The sequence below is a fragment of the Phaethon lepturus genome, unplaced genomic scaffold (genome assembly GCF_000687285.1).
Source record: "Phaethon lepturus isolate BGI_N335 unplaced genomic scaffold, ASM68728v1 scaffold9790, whole genome shotgun sequence".
Lineage (NCBI taxonomy): Eukaryota > Metazoa > Chordata > Aves > Phaethontiformes > Phaethontidae > Phaethon > Phaethon lepturus.
Window position 1 is genome coordinate 84,108 of NW_010509802.1, and position 17,721 is coordinate 101,828.

Below are 17,721 nucleotides of genomic sequence, written 5' to 3' on the forward strand. Positions count from 1 at the left end.
GTGCTGGTATTAAGCTCTTAAAAATCTTTTTTTTTCCTTGATACAAATTAAGATTTTGTCTGCCATTACAAATCAGTGTTCTCATTGCAAACCTGATAAATAATCACAGAATGGTTGAGGTGGGAGATCCAGGAAGTGGCCTCTGGAGATTATCTAATCCAACCTCCCAGCTCACAGCAAGGCCAACTGGAACAAGTTGCTCAGGACCACGTCCAGGCAGGTGTTGAATACTTCCAAGGATGGAGACTCCACAAGCTGCCTGGACAAGCTGTTCCAGTGTTTGGTCACCCCAAAAGTAAAAATGTTTGTTTTCTTATGTACCAGTGCATGGGATTATTCTTCCCCTGGTGTAGGACTTGGCATTTTCCTTTGCTGAAATTCATTAGATTCCTGTTGGCCCATTTCTCCTGCCTGTTGGTGTTCCTCTGAGTGGTCACACAGCCATCTGGTGTACCAGCTTGTCCTCCCAGTTCTGTACCAGCGATGGCTCTTTTGATAGTGGCGATTTCAGTACCCATAGCTTAAGTATAGGAGCTGTTCATGTGGTAGATTATGCTTTAAAAATGCAGACTTCAGCTAGTTGTAAATCTGTCACATCACAGTGAGGATAGGTTTGACCCTTCAGAGGTGTAAGTCTTGGTCTATCTTATATTCCAGTTGATAAGCAGGTGTGTTACTATCTTTTTTTTGTCTTTAGTCAGTAAGTTTGAATCATTTTAGATAGATGCATAATGGATTAAGGCAAAAAGTGGGTCCAGCCACTAGGAAACCTGGCAATGATTTCCATGTGGTTGTGCAAATGGTACAGTGTTTCCTAGGTTATAGAAGTTTCAGATGATGCTTCTTGGCAGTGACCTTTGGCAAAGATGTTATACTGTAAGCTACAGAGGTATAGAGAGAGTGGTAAGTGGTATAGAAATGCAGCAAATTTAGGGAGAGTGGTGGACTGAGGGCAATAATATGTTAAATTGCTGCAGCTAAATCTGCAAACGTTCATCTCTGACACGTAAGTCCCATCTTCTTAACAGACATGTTGGCACTAGAATGATTAGGCTCATTTTATATCCATGTAGTCATCTTAAATGCATTCCCTTAACACTTCTGGTGGTTCCTAGGTCTGTCTTACTAAAAAGCAGTGTAGCAGAATCACTAGGCTACAAGCCTTGACATTTCTATATGCTTCTTAGCTGTTTATTTCTTATCTCAGTGTTTTTAAATCACCAAAAAAGGTAAGTAAATACCCCTCTCTTTCCAAAGAAAAAGAAACGGAAATGCATCTGTGACTCTGTATTTAGACATCCTGCACAAAAGCAGAGCTCTGCATATACTGTTGCTCTTACTACTGCGCCGTGCAGTGTCATCACTGAACAAATTTTATCATCAGAGTGAGATCCTTAGGCATCTTAAAGTATTGTAGGAGTTTTTCATGAACAACGTTACAAGTGCCAACAGTTAAAATATGTTTTGTGATGAAAATTGAAAGTATTTCAGTGGCTGGCTTAGTTTTCCATTAAAGCTGGCAGCAGTACTTCCAATTTTATCTTTATTTAGAAGGGTAAATGTTCCTTTATGAAACTTCGGAGTATATAGGCACTTTGGAATGCCTACGGAGTATGAGTGTGCTGGCAGGCAGAGGTATGATGGTTAGTTACGTAGACAAGTTTGAGACATTCAGTCACCTCTCCTCAGAAATAGACAGCTTTATGTTTTTGCATGCTGAAACTTTATCTACATGGGAAAGCTGGTCAACTGTAAACTCTGTTTACTGCATGTAACTGTCCAGTATTAATGCAGCATGTTATCAGTCTTAATAGACATTAAACATAAGATAGTTTGTTCCATTGAAAGTGGAGCAAACTCCACCAGACACAGTTTAGACAAAGTTTTTCAAAAGTAATTAATTCTCCTTCAGAGGCAGGTTGAGCTCACACTTGCATGTGCTAACAGGGAGCCTGTCAGATAGTAGTTAGCTTTGCAAATTCATACTTTGTGCTTACTGCTCACAGCCTTCCCTATATAGACTATCCCAAAGTCCTTAGATTTTCTAGGAGTCTTTGGAGAGATTTGCCTTCTTTCTCAAAAGAATTTTATTTGAAATCCAAACATGCTGAGAAATTGAAATGGCCATTTAGAGCACTATAATTTCACGTCTTATAGTTGTTGCCATTTGTGAAAAAGATACATAAGATGCCTTTAAAGTTCACAGAGGTCCTTTTAATCATAAGCAGATAGTTATTGAATGTTTTGGTTTGCACTCTTAACTGCTATTTTCCATACTTAACTGTGTTTACAGTTCTTTTAGTTGAAATGTTATTTGTATTTTTTGGGCGTCAAATTCTTGTTGGAATTTTTACCATCTCAATATATTTTACTCCAAAATGTTTTATTTGGGATTATACAGCAAATGTGGTGCTTTTGAGGATTACCCTTTTTGATGTTAAGAAAATGATAAAAGCATGCTATGTCCTCCTTTCACTGTACCCACATAAATCAGTTCAGTGCAAAAAAGCTGCATCTGTTACTATGATTGAGGTGATCCTGCAGCAGATTGAGTGATCTGTTACTAGTTTCTAATGTACTGGGACTTGATGACTAACACTGATCATGGTATAGCGGTCTGTAGGTATCTGTTACAAAGATGAATTTCCTAGAAGAGAGGAAAAAACCTATAGGGAGCTTTTTTTGTCATCTTTCAATTACTAAGTCTTGTAATGTTCACTTTCAAGTGAAGTTTCTACACCTATTACATTCATAAAAATGAAGAGTCTTAACACCTTTTTTTTAATTGGGACTGTGTGTTCTTGCTAGTAGAAGTATTAAAATAACTTCAGTGTGTGGTGTTAGGACGAATGCATTGCAAATACACAAAAAAGAAACTGTTGTAAACTTAAAGTTCATTCTTGAAGTTTAGCTGATCTGTGTCTTCAAAATTTGCTTAGCAAATTAGCAGAAATTTGCCTGCAGCTTTCCTGGGAGAGTAACGGGAAGTGTATTCTTCTGGTCAAATCTTGCATTTTGATTGTTCGAGTATGCTGTTCATCAAGCTCCTTATAGGTGAGATCTGCAGTTCGTGTTCAGTAGCAAAACGTTGAGCATTTTTTCTACAAAAATCCTAAACCAGCTTTTAATGCAGGTTTTTCTTGTGCTCATTGATAAAGGTAGTACTCCCAGTAATACTTAATTTTTAAAATAAAGGGGGGATCATACAGGTATTTTTCTGTCTTTTGTCTACTTTAAAAACTGTGGCTTTGTTACAGCAAAACAAATCGAAAAAGCTTTGTTGTGAGTGACACAGAAGTGTGTTGGAGGCTTTTCTAAGCGAATGTAAACTCTGCTGCAGGCAGGCAGGTGCAAAGCTGCTCCTCCTGTGCTTGGAGCTGGAGAGGCAGCACCGCTGCGTAGCGCTGGCCCAGGCTAGTGTGCCAACAGCCAGCGTGGCTGAGCCCTGCTGAGTACTGGCTACCAAGTTCCTACCTGTCTTAAGAGAGGCAGAGCAGATCTGCGTGCCAAGGACTACTGACAGACTCCAACTTGAATTTGTGAATTGAGTGCAGAAGCGCCGAGTTCTAAGAACGGCCAGAACCTATAGATCTTTGCCATGACCTTTCGCTTGGCCGGATATAGCCACTGTGCTTGCTTTAACTTATTTGTGGGGATGATACAAAGTTCTGCTTTACATTGTACGTTAAAGTTTCTAACAGTATTTAGGGACCCTAGTTATGAAACACGGACACTTCAAAAAGTACTTCTTTATGTGGTTGATCATGTCTCTTGTCTTTTTCTACAGTGTTTCACTTGGGTTCGTATAGTCGTTATTTTTTCCCAGGCTCACATAATCGTTTTTCAAGGGAGGTAAGATAATACTTTGCCCCATGTAGTTTGCAGACAGCTCAAGAAGTGTTAGATGTGCCTTTTACTTTCTTTCTCATTGAGCAGAGATTGAGAGCTCCCTCTTCAGCCTGTCTGAACCTTAATTCAGCAAGGCAGAGGACTTAGAAGCTGGATAATAAAGATGAGCAATGGGGAAAGTGGAGCAGAGACTTGTTTTGGTTTTTTTTTAACAACTTGACAGTCAAGAAATGCTTCAATCTGGGCTGGGACTACTTTTACGAAGTTTAGAGGCAGGATCTCTGCTAGCCTAACTATGCTTGCTAGAAGGTGTCTACATGTGTCTTAACAAGAGATTCTGAGAAATTTTGTGGGACTAGCAACAACATAACAGTTGCAACATTTTTAGGGTAAGTCTAGAGTGTAAAGGCAGCTGGCCAGACAATTTCCCATATGTGAAAATTCTGTTGTGCTCATTATTACTGTTCCTGACCTGTGCTAGGGCTGGGTAGCTGTTAGGGAAAAGGTCCTGTCCATGTGTTCTTTTCATACTAATAGTAATAATAACTCATTATAATATAACCACTATATAATATATTAATAGTTTTTTTCCTTGCCATCCTTATATGTCTTACAGTTTACATGCATAAATTTGAGGACAAGGCTATCCCAGCCATCGACTAACTAGTTGATTAGTCCTTGCTTTGTTTTAAAATGCGTGAAGTTTGAAGGTGTGCATGCATGCATGTGACTGCTCAGGAGCAGAGCTCTGGGGAGAAGATACTTGTCATAGATACTGCATGCATGTCTGACATAGGGAAAAATGTCTAAAGGGCAGAATACTGAAAGATACTCTGCTGAAAGCTGTGCTTCTTTGCAAAATAAGTCTACCTTTACACAGAGTAGAATGGAAGATGTTTATATACTACTATATCAGATACTATGAACTTCAATAATGCATGTTAACCTTTATTTTAACACAGTGTAAGGTAATGCAAAACCGAAGAATTGAAAATACTTCCCACAGTACTGATTACATTTGGGTGCTATGTCTGTAAGCAGTATCTTGAGTTGATATTTGTTACCAAAAATACTGACATTTAGATTTACTGTAAAAATTGCAGAAAAGCTATCCACAGTAGAAAATCTGAAAATAATGATTGGATTTAAAAAAAAACCCATCCCCCAAAAAAAACCCACAAACCAAACAAAAACCCAAACACCTGTGCTAGAATAAACTTCATGCACAGGGAGAGGGGAGTCGACCTGTAGTATTAGTTTCTATATGTTGGAGCTACACTGGATTGGGTCTTAAATGTACTAATATTTGCCAGTTGTTACATACGTACCCTTATTTCATTTGATACATTCAGAATGACATTCTGGCTTCATTTCTAATGTGGATAATTATATTCTATTATCTTCTGGCATATTCTTCTTGCTATCTGACAAGACTTATTTGATATAGTCTGTTGCCTTATTGTCCTGATGGTATTCTCTAGGGAAAAAAAAAAGATATTTTGGCAGGTAAAAACAGGTGGATGTAACTTGCTTTTTTTATAGCTGGAGCTCGAGAGTAATCATTTTTATTTTCTTCCTCGTTATTCTGCATTTTGTTCTGTTTACTGTATGCTTAGTTCAAAAGCAGAGTGTTTATGTTACTTGTAAGTCACATTGAAATTCCACAGAAGTCTATTTATTAAATAACCTTTTTTTCCAAATGCTTTACAGGTTTAAAAAAAGTCTTGTCTAAGAGAAGACGTTTTTTACATCTTTTTAGACCCTACAGGTTTTTTTGTGCTTAGAGCATAAAAGACCTGAAATTATTAGTATTTTGGGATTGTCATGCACAAGAGTTGATTCACAACATAACTATAATTGACCTACTACAGGATAGTGAACTGCAGTATAATGAAGTTCCTCATCTCACAGGAGGGATTTTATTGGGAAGCAACATTGTGATACTAACCACCAAAAACTGACTTGTTTGTTAATGTTGCCAGGATTTTGCTTGTTGCTTAAGAGCAAAGGAACATCAGCGATACGGAAGTTTGGTGTTTTTTAAGGTAAAAGCAATTATTTGGAAAGGGTTTCAGAAGTCATGCATTACAATAAAAATGGAAGTAGTCAGACAAAAATAAATGCTGGAAGGTTGTAATTTTGCTTTATGTAAACGAGTGTCATCATAGTAAAAGCTGCTCAAGTGAAGTCATTAGGTGAAAGGAGATGCTTTGTATCACAAAATGCAAAATACATGCCAAATAGAAAACTCCCATTTGATTCTTTTCTTTTTATTCTGTGTGAAGAGGTTGTTTGGTCTGTAGGAACAGACTTGGTAAATGTTTTGTTTTGCCAAAGACTAAAGTGAGCATTTAAGTAGGGCAAGATCATTGCGGAGGCTGAAAAGTTTCTTTATATCCATCTTCCTTGGTGAGAGTGTTGAGGAAATATTTAACAGAGACCTATTCTATTCATGCGGTGAAATGAGGTTGTTTAGGAGGCTGAGAAGGGGTCAAACAGAAGGTGCTGGCATAGCAATTGATACTTCTGCAAGGAGCTTCCCTTGAAGGGCTAGACAATTGAAAAGCTACAAGGAATTGAGAAACGCAGCAGCTGAGCTATTGACAAAAATGTGCAAGTCTCATTGAGACGCTGTTATGGAGAACACGAGGGTAACAAATGTGCTCATCCTGTTAAACTGCTGTTGGAGTGTACGGATGAAAGAGAATTGAGGAGGTGATTCTGGGAAGTGTGAGTATGATTTGGTTAGTCTTCCCTACCAATAAAGCTGATTGCAACAGTAAATCTTAAGGTGGTTGTAAAACAACTAAATTATTATGTTTGGTTAACTGTCTACATAGTAAACTAAATTTCTTTAAGCCTCTGAGCAAAATAGCAGATAAAAGAGTGTACTATTAAATTAATTATCCTTCCTTAGATTCCTAGAGAAAATCTCCTGTTGAGGTAATTTAAAAAAAAAGAAAACAACCAAGTAATTTTGAGCATAAGTGAAAACTGTGTGATGAAAAGAAGAAAATATGCTACGAATAACTGCGCTGAGTTTGTTATTAGAAAAGCCGATTGTTAATACATGGGAAAAGAAGAAGAGTGTGCTGCTTTGTCTAGTTGTGTATCAGGTCTCCTTAAAAAGACTGTTATCAAAAGCTCTTTTTTGTACTCTTGGAAATGTGTCTTTTCCCTGTGAGCAATCCTTCTGAAAGGAGAATTAATGAATCGTTATGACAAGACTTGAGATTTAACATTCGAGCTGTTTATTTCTACTGAAGTGAAACCAGCAGATTTCTAGCTCTGTGTTTCAACTGGTGCATCTAGTTAACATCCTGGATGAGTGATGTTAAAAATCCAGTATCCGTCTCAGTTTAGAGGGTCCATCACTTGCCCTTTCTACAACCAATGTGAGGTCAAGTCCTTCCTTTAAGCAGTGTAGAGAAGTTCCCAACTTGACTTTTTCTGTTTCTCATAAAAGAAATAAGAAATAGTTATTGTTGTTTATTAAACCTTGTTCACAGCCTTGAAAGAATAGGCAAAGCTCCAAATAAAACTTTTGTTTCATAATGACTTAGAGAAATCCGTGCAAGAGGTCCTCAAACAATTCTGAAGAGCTGGATAACTGGGCAACTTCATGTCAGCTAAAAGTTGTTGTTGTCATGTTTATGGTGATACGTGAAAAGACTAATTTGAAAACTCTGAAGGCATTTCTGGACTTGAAAGCTTAACCAGTTTGGCTTAATTGGGAAAGGCAAATGAGAGGTGTAGGCTTGATGGTAATGCATATTAAAAGGGGCTAGCATGCCTTTTTACAGTTCTTTTTGCTTGGTGTGCAAAGAGGAAGAGTAGACAGCAATCCATTGAGAAAATAAAGTGACAGGGGACCAGGAAAGATTATCTGCCTCTCAAGGGACCTTGTAAAATGATAAAGGAACAGGTTGGCAAACAGAAGATGGTCTGGGCTGAATAGTCTGATCAAGGGTCTGACAAGTGGCCAGCACGTACACAAGCATAGGAAATAAGCTTCATGAGGAGAGTGGGAAAAGCAGTGCAGAGGCTGAAGTGGACAGACATCTCGTTGCTCTGTGGGCTCTGTGTTGAAGCTTGAGGCAGAAGCAGACTTGGGCTGATCCTCTGAAGTCTCTGCTCCCTGGCAATTAAGGCTGCTTTGTGAAGTCAGTTAGTGAATCACTGGCTTGGGAGCTCTGCAGCAGAGAGGCAAAGAACCTAAATCTATTTGAGGGGAAGTACTTTGTGGAGAAAGGAGCTGGATTAAGTTTGTGTTTTGTTCTTAAAAACAACAAATGCAATTCTTGTTTTATTGGGAGGTTTCTTTGTAAGCAAAGGACTTTTTGAGCTTGAAGGCAAAATTGTTCAGTTGCTGTAAAGGCACATTACTTCTGGCAAGTCAACTTCACCATAGCAAAAGTTTTAGGAATAAAATTTGGAATACTGTGATTTCACAAGCTAACCCCTGCTTGGAGTAAGATGTTCTGTTTCGTTTCAAAAGGCAAATACAGAAATCTGCAGATGGGAAGCAGAATTATCTGGGAGTAAAAAACACATAGGAAAGATCTATAGTTTAGGGGGAAGGGAACTGTAATGAAAAAGTTTGGTACCACTTGTTATCATGCTTTTCTTACAGAAGTCATTAATGTGATTCTGTTTGTCTTATAGCCTAAGAACAAAGTGATTAGCAAGTGAAACAGAAAGATGCAAAAGTTATTAAGAAAAGAAAAAAAGGAACAATGCTTCTTACATAACATACAACTAACCTGTGAAATTCACTGCCAGACTATACCACTGCGGTCAAAACCAGAACAGAATTAAAAAATTATAAGAAATACATTTGCATAATGAGAAAATCCATAATTCTATTGTAGGATTTTCTGTAGGTTTAAAAAGAAAGATCTCTGGTAGTATTGTCAACTAGCACCTGGTTGTGAAAGGCTGGGGTAGAAAATTGCATGATAAACAGGTTGTATAACTATCTGGCATTACTTACATTTAAGCATAATGTAAGCTTGACTTGACGACTTCATATTCCCCGTTGCAAGGTTACCTCTCTCTCTAGTGGCTGTAGAAGGAGCTTGGGGGAGGTGGGCTGCAGAGGGCCCAAGTTAGGCATTGTAAGTAACCGCCACCTTCCCGGAGTGATGAGAGTTGACGGACATTTTTCTGTGTTTCTGTAGTAACTTGGAGTATGAAAGCAATTAATTATATCCACTAATTTTAAGACAGGATGGGTATTTCTGTTTTGAAGTAGGACTGGGTCAAGTAAGTACTGTGCATCCCAGTGATTCAACTGATTCCTTCTGCAGGCACATTTTTAAAACATTTTGTTTGTTCTTTTTGTAGATTATTTAATTCTGATAGATTTGAGATAGAGTATCTCAGAAATCCACAGTTCCTTATATTCATGTTAAATATTATTTTCATTGGAGAAAAGAGGGTATTAATGTTCTTCAGAAAAACTATAATCTTGTGAGCGGTAAAAGCTTGTTAATTCTCATGCAGCAAATAATAATTCACTTTGACTTCACAATAAAAATAACTGCTTAAGTGCAAATGATTGTAACTTACTCTGTTTTGACCTATGAAGTGTACCTAAAATCCAAATGTACAGATAACTGGGAGTTGTTTAGTAGGAACTTTTCATTATCATCAAAAAGTCACAATCTCCCAATTAAAAACAAAAATGGCAAATATTTTAAAAGTACTGAAGCTAAGAGTTCTTGAAAATTCAAAAATGAAGTTTGGAAGAGGAAAACTATAGCCAAGAAACACAAAAACCACTAGTGGTTAATGACTGCATGGAGCTATTAGAATAGTCAATAGAGGCAAGAGAGTTGATGAGATGTACAATAATCTCTGCTTTCACAATAATCAAGAAGAAAGTTAAACAATAGTTATACTTAAATTTGGCATTTTTAAGTGAGAGGCCCAGATAACATACATCCATGAGCTCTGAAAGAGCAGGCCAGATGGTTCACAGAGGTTTGGTTTGGTTTGGTTTGGTTTGGTTTTTTTAGTTCTTGGAAAACAGAAGTTCCAGAGGTCTTGAAAAGCACTATGGAACTACTTTCCGAGAAATAGATGTAATCCTCTCAGTCTGACATTAGGCTTCTCAGAAAATTAGTTTTATCATGTTAACTTTAATATTCTTGATGTAGTTGAGAATTTGTATAATAAAGTAGGGTTAAAATTAATACAGCTGTGTAGCCCAGTTGGCTTTGAACTTGCATGGTATCTTTTTTAGTCCACTAGGACGATGCAAAGTCAATATAGTACCTCTGAAGTGTATAGCAACTACCTAATAAGTTTCGTGTAATGGTAAATGTTTCAGTTGATCAGACTTTGGTCTTGTTTTATTTAGTTTTTGATGGTGATGTAGGGCTCTGACAGGGGAGTCTGTCAGGCTAGAGCAGCTGGAGTCCATCTTCCCATGGGGCAGGGACGTCCCAGCTGCGTAAGAGACTGCTGGGTTGTTCATGCAGTAAAAATAGTAGACTCGAGGGAAGAAGTGTGGTAGATGGATGAAGGCGTCATCTCAGGCTAAGCCATCAGTCTCCATTTGTCAAGAAATTCCTAGATAACATTAAATTATTTGTGTTAGTATTTGCTGAAAGCACAGACTGGGGAGCAAGTGCTATATATTGAAGAGGAGCGTGACTGTTGCAAAGCAAACTGGGTCACACCTTTGCTTCTGGCTAACTGTGTTTTGGTACAGCCAGAGGGGAAGTTGTTCTCTAAGCCTGAAGGCTGTAAACTTTTTAGAAGGTGTGGGAAGGTATCCTAGAAAGCCATAAAACGGAGAAAAAAGGAGTGGTTTAGTAATCTGATGATTGATTATTCAAAAGATCTCATAATTACACGAAACCAAGGCACCTGTTTCATCCATAGTGGTTGGTGTCGCTCATAAGCATGGCGGTTTGAGTTTGGTCCTCAGGGTAGAGCAGTTGCCCGAGTTGTTGCTTTTTACGCATCGAGCAAGTTGCAGCGGACTGTGCGCTGCGGCGTGGGCTCAGCACAGCGCTGCGCGTCAGTGCGCGCCCTGTCCTTACCTTTCTGAGGCTGACGGCTGCTCCTGCCTTCTCTTCCCACTCTGCGGGAATGAAGGGTGTTCTCCTGCCTGCGCAGTCCATGAAAAGCGAATTCCCTCTAGAAAGTCAATTTAAATGAATGAAGCCTGTCCTTCTCTTCATTACGCCACCATGGCGTTGTAGGTGACTGCTTGGGCATCCAGTTTCTTTTCAGGGCCAACATCAGGCTTCCCCCCCCCCAACGTTGCATGTGTTTCCTCTTTCAGCCAGTATGAAATCCTCTTACAAAAAATACGCTCTTGAAGTAGAGGTACGTGAGATTTTTTTCATGGTTGCTGTAGTCAGAAAGGGTAATTCACGTGCCTTGCACTGGCCGTAATTCTCTATTTCCAGAGGCGGAGAGGCCAGCAGTGAATACTCACACGGCTTCATTTCAGGTGCTTGTAGCAAATCTTTTCAGTATTTCTGCGGTGTTTTTTATAATTTCAGTTGCTCTTTTTTGCACACTATCAATTACAGCATTGTTCGTTAATAGCTTTCTTGCATTGTTATTAATAGTAAGTTATTCTGATTCATAGTAAAAAAAAAAAAAAAGATGATAGAGTGAAACTTGTCCGTTAAAGACAACTTTAAATATTCTGCCCATCTGTTTCCTGCACCACTTGAATTATGAGTGTTTTCCTATCTCAGCTTTGCCTTTCTTCGGCCCCTTTCCTCTCTTGAAATTTCCACACAGGGTTTTAGTAACTTAAAAGGAAACTGTGGCATACATTTGGTACTATCAACTTCAAGTGGGTTTATGAGATATCTCTGTTCATCTGATGTTTTCCTCTGTACTGTCTGCTTTCTTCTATATCTCCTTTGCCTTTTCAGACCTGTAATTTCTCTAACCGTACAGGAGTGTTTCCTTTCTCTGTTGTCCCCCTTCCCTGAAGACCCCATGTACCCTGGCTTTACTGAGCTTTGGCTGTGGTGATTATCCATGGTGACTAGAGTAGCTTAAAAGTTATGCTCGTTCTGAGCAATGTCTCTTTTTCTCCAGGCTGGGTCTTTCTCATCTGCCTTGCCTCGGAAGTTGCCTGAGAACTGTTTATCAATTCAAACTGAATTTTGTCGTAGTTATTTTTGATTTTTTTAAGGCATTTGCTTTTCTTGGTTTTATTTTTCAGTTTGGTAGTGCAGAGATTATAGTTACTTCTAATACACACTGTTCAGATTATAGTTTCACTTTGTATAGATGGTCTGAATCTTAGATTAATGCAGCCGTGGTTGATAAATTTCTTTGGTTGATTATGATTTTATATTGCCATTGTTTTTTCTGTTGTGGGGGATGGGGGGCAATAGGGTCTTTGCAAGAACTACATTAGACATTAAGCATTGGTCAGTGAGGTTTTTGCCAAGTTGGATGATGCCTAATCAAAGTTTACACAGTGCTCTTTCAGTTTCCTTGAAGTTGCAATCTTTTCTGGCATTAGACTCGCCTAGGAATATTCCTCAAAAGGAATAAGCTGTGTTTGGTATTTTGACAGGCATGATTTGGAGGCAGTTGTTAAATATGTCTCTGTCTGTATTGCTCTGATCTTCTGTCAGAGGAGAGCCATGTATGAGTTAGAACGCTGGCGTAAGTTCTGAACTGAATGACTGACTCGTTTGTCATGACAAGCACCAGTTTCTTAGGATGCTCGTCTTTGCTGCAGCCTGGGGTAGGTGAGATGTTTGCTCATATTCTTCAAAGTGTTTGTCATAACACTCAGTCTGACCTGATCTCAAGCCCCAAGTCCATCTTGCTCATGGTTTGCGGTACCTTGATTGGAAGCAACGCTCTTGTGTGCCAGCATCCAGCTCTACAATGTTTCTCAGTGACAGTATCACAGTTTCTGCTTTTCAGAGACAAGCTCTATTGCTAGGAGTTTCACCTAATAGAAGTCAATTGCACTTTCTGCTGAAGGCTGTCGTTACCAGAAAAACTTTTTTGTAACTGGTGAGTTATATGATGGTACATGACTAAGTTACACATTCAAAATACCCCTTTTTGTGGGCTGTTGAGAGGTGGTAACAACAGCTAGTGAGTCAAGTGAGGTTGTAGGAAGGATTTGAACAGTGTTTAGCTGGAAGAATCTTGAAATAGTTGAGTCATTTTTAACAAAAAAAAAAAAATTAAGGGATTGTTTTGTTAATTAAAAATTGTTAATTATCACCTTCCTGGTGATAGTGACTGGAAATTGAATATAGACTAAGCTCAGAATGCAGACTCTCAGGTCATTCAGTATAGGAAAAGTTAACACACGTACAGTGGGTTATCCATGTCTGGAAACCTCCAAGGAAAGGCTGGCAAATACAACAAGCAAGGTTCTCGCTCAAGCACACATACAGGTGTTGACACAGCAACTCGCACAGGGTACGTCTTTTCCTCTGTTGCTCAAACAACTGGATTGTGCAGCAGTGGCTCCTCCTGGCTTCAAAATGTGTAAATCAGAGAGGGGTAGGTGGTTGTTTAATTTAGTGTTGTTAGCGTAGTTGTAGTTGGGGTTTGTGACTTGGCAGTTTTTTGGCTGAGGCATTGTCATTTTGTGACTTTGTGCCCTTCCCCAGTGCTACGCACGGCATTCGGACTGCGTTACCTCCCCTGCTGTGAATTGAGCATCCACCAGCCAGTGCTGACCTAATAACGTTCTTCTCTATTTCTGGTTGAAACCTGCTTTCTCTGTTAAATTTTGCAAATGAGTCACACTTGCTTTTATTTAAAAGGGCTACATTTTTAGCTAGTAGTGGGGATGTTGCAGATTTGGCAGGGAAAGTGGGAATTATTTCAAATAATACCAAATTATCCACTGAGAATTCTTGATTCATATATATGAGCTTTCTTTGCATCTTGAATTACAGTTTCTCCTTATGCATCATTATTTTGCAGAAGAGATGACACTAATATGTATGTATTTTATTTGTCAAGTATTGACAGAGGCAGCTCTTCTTTTCTTTTAGGAATCTGGGTAAAAATGGCTTATCTAACAGTAGTATTCTATTGGATAAATGCCCACCTCCACGACCACCGCCTCCACCGTACCCTCCCTTGCCAAAGGACAAGCTGAATCCACCTACACCTAGTATTTATGTGAGTAAACCTAATGGTTGAAGTGCATTGCTTACTGTCTTTTGTAATTGTTTGGATATCTGAATTACATAATGTAATTATTTTAAAGATGCACTATTCACAGCTGAATTCTAATTACAGTGCTCTGCCAACTAGTGTATAAGCAGAAAAACGCTAACCTTAAAGAAAATTTTGAGATGTAGTTTGACTCTTAAAGCGCTTGTAAATTAAGAATTTCAGTAAACAAGAGGAAAAAACAGCTTCAGAATTTTTTTGTTTCTTTTTTAATACTCAAAATATTGACAGAATAAGCAGAACAGCTCATTAGAGACAGCGCACAGTATTTCAAGTACGTATGTACAATTTTGCAAGTGACGGTTTAGGTATATGTAAGCAAGTAATTAAACTGAACTTTCCTAGCAATCTGCTTCAAAATACAGTAAAGAAAAACATTAATAAAAGTTGAGGTGATGTTAAGAATAAAATGTCATTAGGAGAAGGCAGGTTTTAGTTGCATAGTATTTTCTTATGCAAACATTAAAACTTCTGTTCTGAAAATAAAGTTTCATAAAGAGTTTGAGCTAACTGCCTTAGTAATAGTAGAATAAATTATAGGATGTCCATACAGCCAGTGTGAAAACCTCAAGTTAGCTTTGGTCAGCTCAGCTTGGGGACCAGAAGCGGTTTGCACTTCGCTTTGATACTACACAAGCAGTCTGCCTGAGAGCTAAATTAAGTTGGAAGCAATAGAGCTTCCAACTGTTCTCCAAGTGTTGCATCTAAATTAATCTACCTTATTAAAAGTCCATCACAGCTTTGAGTCTACAAAGCTGGTAAGTCACCATGCTGCAGCATACTGTGTAGATGTGTCAGTGTGGGTCCCAGTATTTTATCGTGTTTCGTTTATTGAAGAAAATGCCTTCAGCATTTTAAAAGAAACACAATTTAAAAAGAAAAAAAAAATGAGAGAGACTATAGCATAAAATTGAGGTCATAGGTGCACAAAAGCATAAGAAAATCAAATCAACCTTTCTAGTTAACATGAAATATACTGTCAGAGTAGTCTTTTTAATTACACTGTTTCTTATATATATTATCTGTAGAATTAGCTTTTTTGACTTATGAAAAGGAAGTTAGTGTATTATCTTGCTCTTTAGAGAATTCTGTAGATTTAGGGGATGTACAAGGCTACTGTCAGATAAAGAAATCAACAGGAGGAAACCTGAGTTGCAAAAGCCGAAGTAACATGGGAATAATTCATGCCAAGAAAGAAATTGTAGTAACAAATTAATTTCAGGAGTGAACCCAGCTTTTAACATGGAAAGGCTTGTATGTTTTAGCTGTTCATTCCCCACAGTGCAGGCAAATGGAGAAAATTCCTGTCTTCTTTCTGTTTTGTTGTTTGGGTTTTTTTAATTATTCTTTCTTATTTTTACAAATAAGGAATCTGAATTCATCTGACATCTAATATTCCATTATAATTTTACAGTTGGAAAATAAACGAGATGCTTTCTTTCCACCTTTACATCAATTTTGTACAAATCCAAACAACCCTGTTACTGTAATACGTGGCCTTGCTGGAGCGCTTAAATTAGGTAAGTTTACTTTATACGTTTTTTTTACTGCGGGGAAAAAAACTAGGTGTTTTTTAAAAAGAAGTCTCTTGGTTCCTAAAAGTAGATATTTTATTTCTGTAATACTGTATTACTTATATATTCCAAGTAATTAGGGTAATGGGTCATTTCTGTTTGCTACTGTTTCTAATCTTGATCATCTCGGAAAGAAAAAGAAAAAATCCCCAAATCCAGCAGATTTTGTTGGGCACGGAGAAGAGCTGAGCTGTGGATATGAAAGCTTACAGCTAGTCTTTTTTCCTGTGAAAACTAAGGCTACATGTCTTTGTGCTTAGATTTAATGATCTATAATCTGACTGTGTATGGTATTTTGAACCTTGTAGATAGAAAAACCATCATTGCTGGTAGGAAATGTTTATATAGTGGAAGTGCTTTCATAAAACTATAGTCTGAAAAATATTTTATTGGTAATGGACTTAAACATTGCAGATTTCTTTTTACACAAATCATGTAAAATGTTTCTTGGAATATAGTCCATGCAGTAGCTGCCAAGTTTTTTTCTAAGTTTCTACTGTTGTGTGCAGAAAAGCCGTTTGAGTGTTAATCGTGAATGTTAATTTTTAACCTACAGGTAGGCTGTGTTGTGAAGGCTGAGGCGGGGGGGGGAATGCTTCAGTTTAAACCTTTAGATAACTTTAAGTATTAATGTCTTATTTTCTTGAAACTTTTTATATTTTAATTGTCACTTACTAATTTTATTCCTATTTATTAGATCTAGGACTCTTCTCTACTAAGACACTGGTAGAAGCAAATAATGAACACATAGTAGAAGTGAGGACACAACTACTGCAGCCAGCAGATGAAAACTGGGACCCCACTGGAACAAAGAAAATCTGGCGTTGTGAAAGCAGTAGATCTCATACAACGATTGCTAAATATGCACAGTACCAGGCCTCCTCATTCCAGGAGTCTTTAAGGGTAAGTCGTTGTTGTTTAAGTTAAAATTTACAAACTCTATGCTAACTCTGGAACCAATTAACAATGGCTATTGAAACCAAAAGGAAGCTGTTAAGGAAAAGGAGACATTTCCATTAGCATGAAGAGCACAGCTAAACTTGCAAAATCTGTTTTGAATAGAGGGTCAAATAGTATATAGGGTGTTCCTCCCAAATGCTTAATGTGAGAATTTTCTTAATGTACAACTCCTGGCTATTACATACTTTAAAAGCTTGTTAGCTTAAGCTGTCATATAATGTCAAAATTCATATTAAAATATTTAGAATTGAAGATTTTTTTTTCCTTGTATTGCTTCAAATTTCACATACACTTTGAAATTAGATTTCTTTGTTCTTTATGGTATCCTGAATTAATTTGGATGTGGCTTATGAGAAGTTTATTCTCATACTTGTTTTTCAGCACAACAGTTTAAAATACTAAAATAACTTCCCCCCCGCCACCCCCCGAAAAGTGACTTGATGCTTTCCATATTTGTTATTGTTGGGTTCCAAATACAACAGTTTCTGTTTAGCGTAGAAGTTGTTAGATATACATGACAGAGTGAAATGTTTGAAATGTTATTTTATTGGTATTACTTTTTAGTATTTTTGCTGAAATAGTGAGCGCTTCCTTGGAATTAGCTATAAGCACTCCTTGGAGGCTTATTTTATCTGGTGTCATAAAAAGATGAGGCTAAGGTGGAACCAAGACAAAAAGAAATTCTTGACCAGTTGTTAATTAGAAAATAGGGAAAACACCAACATGAAGAATTGACTGTTGCAGTTTTCACTGCCATTACACAGAAACAGCAATGGTTTCAGTAAGAAAGGAAAGAGAAATTCTAAGTTTAAACTTTGTGCATTAGAGGAAAGGATTAGAAACAAAGAAATGAATCAGTAGTTGAAGAAAAGAGAAGGGAAGGTAGTCACAGGGTTCTGAGTGAGACTGATACAGGATGAGGAAAAGAAACGGGAATACCATTGGGAAGTGAGTAGCACTGAAGTCATCAAGAGCCTGGGACATAAACGGGATTTTTCTCCCTCTGCAGTGGTAGTGAATTTAAGTAGAGTATCGACTAAACTTTTCTGGTGCCCCTTGAACAGTTGCACCAGCATTGTATTCTTGTACACCATTCCAGAGGTGCTGGAGAACATTTTATATTAATATACATTTTTATATA

General features: G+C 37.8%; 1 protein-coding gene across 1 annotated transcript in view; it reads left to right on the forward strand.

The window, feature by feature from the left end:
- KDM6A (lysine (K)-specific demethylase 6A) overlaps positions 1 to 17,591 on the forward strand; it is a gene marked incomplete at its 3' end in the record, with an annotated part of 92,366 nt that extends 74,775 nt beyond the window's left edge. Inside the window, exons 16-19 of the mRNA XM_010286207.1 lie at positions 13,863 to 13,992; positions 15,461 to 15,566; positions 16,318 to 16,523; positions 17,496 to 17,591. Of these exons, the coding sequence (XP_010284509.1) occupies positions 13,863 to 13,992; positions 15,461 to 15,566; positions 16,318 to 16,523; positions 17,496 to 17,591 (538 nt within the window). The remainder of the gene's footprint in view (positions 1 to 13,862; positions 13,993 to 15,460; positions 15,567 to 16,317; positions 16,524 to 17,495) is intronic.
- Positions 17,592 to 17,721: the final 130 nt, after the last annotated feature.